This window comes from Solanum tuberosum, unplaced genomic scaffold (genome assembly GCF_000226075.1).
Source record: "Solanum tuberosum cultivar DM 1-3 516 R44 unplaced genomic scaffold, SolTub_3.0 scf00054, whole genome shotgun sequence".
Taxonomy (NCBI): Eukaryota; Viridiplantae; Streptophyta; class Magnoliopsida; order Solanales; family Solanaceae; genus Solanum; species Solanum tuberosum.
The window spans coordinates 2,063,421-2,070,767 of record NW_006238980.1 but is presented as its reverse complement, the minus strand read 5'-3'; the positions used below and the strand labels follow the sequence as shown (position 1 = coordinate 2,070,767).

General features: G+C 41.0%; 1 protein-coding gene across 1 annotated transcript; it reads left to right on the top strand.

Annotated features, from left to right (window-relative positions):
* The first annotated feature begins 4,299 nt into the window (after positions 1 to 4,299).
* LOC107060042 (uncharacterized) lies at positions 4,300 to 4,929 on the top strand. Its single transcript, XM_015307349.1, has one exon. The coding sequence runs from the start codon at positions 4,300 to 4,302 to the stop codon at positions 4,927 to 4,929; it is 630 nt and encodes a 209-aa protein (XP_015162835.1).
* The last annotated feature ends 2,418 nt before the right edge of the window (positions 4,930 to 7,347 follow it).

Here is a 7,347-nt window from a genome sequence, read left to right as displayed (position 1 = left end):
TGTTCACATGACCTCTGAAAGTAAAAGTTTTGATGAGGTGACAAACTTTGTGAAGAAAATGGAAGGAGTTCGACGTGATGGGCAAGACAAGGCTTTGGCTAAGAAGCCTAAAACACAGGTATCTTTCATGGTTCCTACTCCAGAGGTTCAGGTAGGCCGGCACTTGCAGCCCGGCCAATTGAGTCAGCCATGCTTGCTTCTATAGGTGGTTACTTGGGAACTTCACAGCAAAATCCTATTCGGGATAGACAAGGAGTCGCACATGCGTCTTGCAGCAGGCCATCTTTTGACTGCAGTTGTTTTAATTGTGGAGAGCCTGGAGATATGAGGAGAGATTGTCCCCATCAGTGCATGTCTAACCCCATGCGACAACCGACTAGAGGAGTCGTACCAGCGGGCAATGATAGTAATGGTAGATGGAGTCCACAATGTGGGCGAAGAGAAAATCAGTAAGGTTGTGGTGGCCAGGGAAATGGTAATGCAGGTAGGGGAACAGTGCACCTAGGGAAGGAGGTTGCCCTTCAAGATGAGAGAGCTCAATTTTATGCCTTTCCGGGCAAGACTGAGGCTGACAAATCTGATTCAGTAATCACATGTTCTATTCTTTTCTATGACCGTATGGCTACTGTTTTGTCTTATCTAGGTTCTACCTATTTGTAACACCCCAAATTTTCAGAACGTCTAAATTAACTCGTATCTTCGTAGAAAGACAAGGAGGGTGAGTAATAAATTAAAAATGATGTGGCATGTCATATTTTAAGTTTTCAAGAGTTGTATCTGAAGTTTTGAAGTTAAGTAAGTGGCAAAATAAAAGTTGGTGAAAGTTATCATTAGTTCCTTTTTAAAGATTTCTCTAAAATTTAGGTCAAATGTCTTAGATGTTTTCTCCCAATTCATAAAGAGTTAGAAGACCTATCACCCATTAACTCGAAGGCCTACGAGTCTAGTTTGCAACGCACAAAACCCCGTATTAAACCGACATCAGAGTAAAAAGTTCTAAGGGTTTTACTAGGGACTGCCAGGGAAGAATTTGGGTCGGGTCAAAAACATGGAATGTCGGCTTATTTGACGTTTTAAGCCATGAAAATATTTCATTTCAGTTTGCAAACCAGAGAGAAAGCTTAAGAGAGGGTTCCTATGGAATTCTAGCATTATCAATGTTAGTTTTTGATGATTTCTACCATTAAACATTGCCCCCGTGCCTAGAAACGTAATCCCTACATGTGGCAATCGTTTTCCCTTCTATTAGCTGCATTTGGGGCTAGTTTTTGAAGATATAAATTTGTAGTTATTGGTGTTTCTTCAAGGTTTACACTTGGTTAGCTAAGGTAATCATCTCGGGACCCTTTTATGGTTGTTTTTATGAATTTCTATGGACGTTTCCACTAGTTGGGGCCATATGGCAAATTTGCCAATTTAAGATTAATTATGAACTGTTTATAGATGCATACCAGCTGTGTATATATAGTGTTTGCGAAGCTTAGGACATAAGGAACAACTTTCGTGAAGGAACTACGGTCTTTCGAGAGTTCATTGGAAAGGTATGTTAAGGCTATTCCCTACTTACGACATGTTTCCTTAAAGCTTAGGAGCAATGTAATTGGTTTGTTATCCTTGTTACACTTGTAGCCATTATTGTTGATTGTTGGCTGCTCGAGTTGATATAATCCTCCTTTGTCGGAATTCTTATTTAGTTAATAGCGTTCCTATGTTGGACAAGACTTAGAGACTATTTGTATAGGTTGCTTATAACTAAATTGCTCGCTTTTAGCGATTTGATTGTTATTGTTGCCCTTGGGGCTATTCTGGTAAGCTGCAGGAATGTGATCTATGCATAAAAGGGCTATGTTTTGCCTACAGGGCTATATGGATGCCTAAAAGGGCTATGAGTTGCCTACAGGGCTATATTGACTCCTAAGAAGGCTATGTGCTTCCTACAAGGCCATGTTGTTCCCTAAGAGGGCTATGAGTTGTCTATAAGCTATGTTGATGCCTAAGAGAGCTATGTGATGCCTACAGGGCTAAAATTAATGCCTAAGAGGTTTGTGTGACTGCCTACGAAGCTAGGGGACTATCGATAGTGGTATATAGGCTGATTGGCACCTTCCGGGCTTATGGGAGCCTGAGTAGGTGGCCTTGTGTGTTGTTTATACCTGCTGAGCTTATGGGGGATTGGTTAGGTTGTTGTTTTATTATTTTTGATGAGTTTAAATTTAGGAGCAGGTCAGCACACTTATCTTATCCTTGATTTATTTATCAGATTATTCCAGTATATCAGAATACCTCATCATAGTCTATTGCCTTTCATACTCGATACATTATTTTATACTGACGCCCCATTGCCTTAGGGGCGCTGCATTCATGTATGCATGTCCTGAAGACCGAGTAGACCTCCTCAGCAGCAGAATTGACTTTTATCCGGTTGGCTAGCCCCTTTCTTCCAGAGCTGCCACAGTTGGGAGGTTTGTTACCTTTTTGTTTTATATATCTTTATGGGTAGGCTGGGGCCCTGTCCCGCTAATCTTTAATACTCTTAGAGGCTTGCAGACTAGTGTGTGGGGTGTATAGCTACGTTATGGCCATACTACCCTATATTGTTGGTTTGCTGAAGCTTGTGAGCTATTTGGTGTATTTTATTGATATATACCTTCTTTTAGTTTTGGAATAGATATCATCGTCTCCTCGATGGCCCAATCAGGACTTCTGTGCTGGTTGGCTATTTATTTATATGATCTCCTGGGAGTAGCTGATTCTTTTATATATCAATTAACAGGGGCCTTGCCGGCCGAGGGCTTAGTTTTAAGCTAAGATATACTTGTTTGTTTTCTTGATATGTGTGGTTGCCATGCGCTAGTAGGAAATGGTTCAGCAGGTTCGAGTCGGGCCTGAGTATTGGCATTAGGAGCCAGTTGCGCCCCTCGAGCATGGGCTGTGACACTTTTCATATATGTCAGTTTAGTTTCCCTTGGGATTTGATGCTGTTTGTGATGTGCTCGACTCTCCCATCTATGTTTCTACCCAGTTGGAGAGTTTTTCATAGTCACCCATGTCTGTCGTGCCTATTTTGTGACTCTAGAGATCCTAGGTGGGAAAAGTTAAAGTGGGAAGGGGTGTACAAGCCTAAGCCAGCTAAGGTCATATCTTTCATTTAGGCTAGGAAACTGGTCAGGCAGGGCTGTTTGGCATATTTGGCTCATATTCGGGATGTTGATGCTTAGTCTCGCTCAATTGAGTCTATTCATGTAGTGTCTGAATTTGAGGAAGTGTTTCCTACCGATTTGCCTGGTATTCCTCCAAATAGGGACATGGATTTTTGCATTGACTTGGAACCGGGCACTCACCCTATCTCCATTCCTCCTTATCTCATGGCTCTGTAGAATTGAGAGAGCTTAAAGCTCAAATCCATGAACTTATTGATAAAGGTTTCATCCATCCTAGTGCTTTGCCATGGGGTGCTCCTTTCTTGTTTGTTAAGTAGAAGGATGGTAGTATGAGGATGTGCATAGACTTTAGACAAGTGAATAGGATCACCATTCGAAATAAGTATCCATTGCCTTGGATAGATGATTTCATCTACAAGTAGCAGGGTGCACCAGTTTTCTCTAAAATTTACGTAAGGTTTGGTTCTCATCATTAAATATTAGGCCTGAGGATTTACCCAAATTGGCATTCAAGACCCACTATGGGCACTATGACTTCTTAGTGATGTCCTTTGGGTTGACCAATGCGCATGTAGCCTTTATGAGTTTGATGAATGGTGTGTTCAAACCATTCCTGGATTTTTTGTTATCGTCTTTAATGATGACATTTTGGTTTATTTAAAGAGTAAGGAATAGCATTTTGACCATCTTCGTATTGTTTAGGGTATCCATGGAAAACAGAAGTGAAAAATTTTGCTTCTATCACAACACATTTTACAACACTGACCAAAAATGATGTGCCTTTCGAGTGGATTGAAAAATGTGAAGAGAGCTTCCAAAAGTTCAAGACTCTTCTAACCACAACACCTATTTTAACACTACCGGTGGAAGGTAACGATTTCTTTTTTTATTGTGATGTTTCACATTCGGGCATGTGTTCTGTGTTGATACAAAATTAGAATGTCATAGCTTACGCATCACGACAACTGAAGGTGCATGAGAGAACCTCACACATGACTTGGAGTTGGCAGCTGTAGTTTCTACTCTCAATATCTGGCGGTATTACCTTTATGGTGTCAAGTGTGAGGTGTTTACTGATCATCGTAGTTTACAACATCTATTCACTTAGAAGGACCTGAACCGGAGACAGCGAAGGTAGATGGAGTTACTCAAGGATTATGATGTTACCATCCAGTATCATTCGAGTAAGGCTAATATGTTGGAAAGTGCATTAAGCCGAAAGACGGTGAGTATGGGTAGTCCAACTTGCTTGGGTGTGTCCAAGCAACCTTTGAACAAAGAGATTCAAACCCTGGAGTCTGGGTTCATACCGTTGGGCATCTCAGAGAAAGGTGGAGTGTTAGCCAGCATTGCGGTTAGGCCCACATTCATTGAGGAGATCAAGGCCAAGCAGTTTGAGGATGTGAGTTTGAATGAGCTCAGAAAGAAGACAGTTTCTGGCAAGCCACGAGATGCAGCTCTTGATGCAGGCCGTGTGCTATGTTTTAATAGAAGTATTTGTGTTCCCCGAGTGGATGATTTGATTCAGAAGATGTTGACAGAATCCCATGGTTCACAGTGTTCCATTCATCAGGGTGTAACCAAGTTGTACCGTGATTTGAAACGATTTTATTGGTGGCCTGGCATGAAGAAACACATAGCTGAGTTTGTGGCTAAGTGCCAAAACTTTCAGCAGGTAAAGTATGAGCACCAAAGGTGTACAAGTTTGCTTCAACGAATGCCAATATGGATTTCATGGCTGGTCATCCAAGACCTTGGGGAAGTTTGACTTTATTTGGTAGTGGTTGACAGATTGACTAAGGTTTATGTGAAGGAGATAGTGAGGATGCATAGGGTACCCATTTCAATCATCTCGGATCGTGGTACGCAGTTCACATCCCACTTTTGGTGAAAATTGCATGAGGAGTTGGGCACTCAACTCACTTTTATCACAACCTTTAGTCCACAGACGGAAGGGCAGTCAGAGAGAACTATTAAGGTGTTAGAGGACATGTTGAGGGCATGTGTGATTAACTTTGGAGGGCTTTGAGATAAGTTCCTACCTTGTGTGAATCTCCTATATTAACAATTACCACTCCAGCATTGACATGGTACCGTTCGAGGAACCTTATGGGATGGGATGTAGATCTCCCATAGAGTGGTTTGAGGCTGGAGATGTGAAACTTTTGGGGTTGATTTGGTGAAAGATGCTTGGGATAAGGTGAGAAGCATCTAAGCGAAGCTTCTAGCCTCCTAGAGTCGACAGAAAAAGTATGTAGACCGCAAGATAAGAGACATGACATTTCAGGATGGTGAGCAAGTTTTTCTTAAAGTGTTACCCATAAAGGGGGTGAAGTGATTCGGCAAGAATGGCAAGCTTAGTCCTCGACACATCAGGGCATTTGAGATTCTTGATTGTGTAGGGCCATTGGCTTATTGGTTGGAATTTCCTCTTAGCGTATCTGTAGTCCATCCACTATTTCATGTGTCCATGTTGAAGAAGTATCATGGGGACGAAGATTACATCATAAAATGGGACTCAGTTTTGTTAGACAATGACGTTGAGTATGGGGAAGAACTGGTTGCAATTCTTGATTGAAATGTCCGAAAGCTGAGGACCAAGGAGATAAACTCCATGAATGTTCAATAGAAGCATCGTCCGATTGAGGAACTACTTAGGAAACCGAGAAGGACATGTGAGACAAGTATCCCCAATTATTCAACGATTTTGGTAGTACTTTGCTCTTGCCATAGCCAGTTCTCTTACTTAATCACTCAGTGAGGAGTGATCGGTAAATTGGTATCTATTGTAACAACCTGTTCCCATCGTTATGGAAAAGCCAATAGGGAAGGAATTTATACCATTAAACTTATGAGTTGTAACTTGGAAATATCTAGCCTAAGCCAGACTTGGACGAAATTTGAGTCAGGTGAGATCTAGGGAAATCCGGTAATGGATAGGGGATTTAATTATAAGTTTGATCACGTGACTAGATATCCAAGAGGCTAAGTAGCCTGTACGGTTTTACGGAATCAAATTCGGGTGAGTAAAACTCCTGAAACTGATCTTGGCGTGATAGGATAGTTTTAGAACATCAAGGTTTGAAGGTGTGTTGCGAAATGGGAGCTTAGAACTTAAATTCTGAGTTTCTGTCTCCATGCAAGCTACCAGGGCAGAGCCACTGTGGCTGGATAGGACCTGCTTTGGAGCCAATCGTGACGTAAACGGGGGAAAATCCCCAAACGTTATTTTCTGCAAAACCTCATTATTAAGAGCTTAAGGAACGACCTAGGGCAGTTTCTCATCAAATTTCCACGAATTCTCGCACCAAAGGTTAGATTATTACTCCCCTAATCAGTATTTCAATTCTTAGAATCCTTATTAATTATTGTTGGGGAGGGTTTTGTCCTGAAGTTGATTGTGGGAAAAGCCCTAGAACATTAGGATCATGGGTTTTGCCTTGGGTTTATAGTATGATATAATCTGGGTAAATTAGGCCTTGCTTATTGATCCTTGCATTTATTATTTGTTTTAGACAAAAAAAAAACTTCAAGACTCTGGAAAAGGAACACTCAAGTGTCTTAGAAGTATTCAGGCCTCGTTTCTGTAACATCCCGCCTTAGAAAGAACTAGAATTTTAAACAATTAATTTTGGAAAGAATGAAAATCTGAAAGTTGGAAAGTTTTGCTAAGTATGAGTTTTGTGTCAACCTCAAATGACGATAACTTTCAGTATAGGATGATTTAAGTGTTCCATAAGATGGAAAATGAAAGGTCTTGGCATCCTCTTTCTAACGCCACTGAGTTTGTTAATTTTCGAGCTAGTATGAGAGAGATATGTCCGTTTGAAGTCGGGCTGTCCAGTTAAAGCAAGTCTCCCAGAATTAAGACGGGTATTTTTGTCTTTTCCTTACCCTATCAGATTTAATTCGTTTTTAGTAATTAATTAGGGGTCTAAAATGATTTGGTTCAGTTTACACAATTACAATTTACGCTAGGGCTTTGAGAGAAGAGAAAAGAGGAGAAAAAGCCAAGGTTTTGTCACGTTCTTGAGATTTCGATTGTGGATTTCACCAAGGGTTAATCCGTAAGAGGTATGTGAGTTCACATACCATTGGGTTGATTCAACCACGCACCTATCATGATTTAATTTAGCGAAATTACGTTCTTGAAAGTAAAGGACTTGAGTTCTTGATGAGTCTTGTT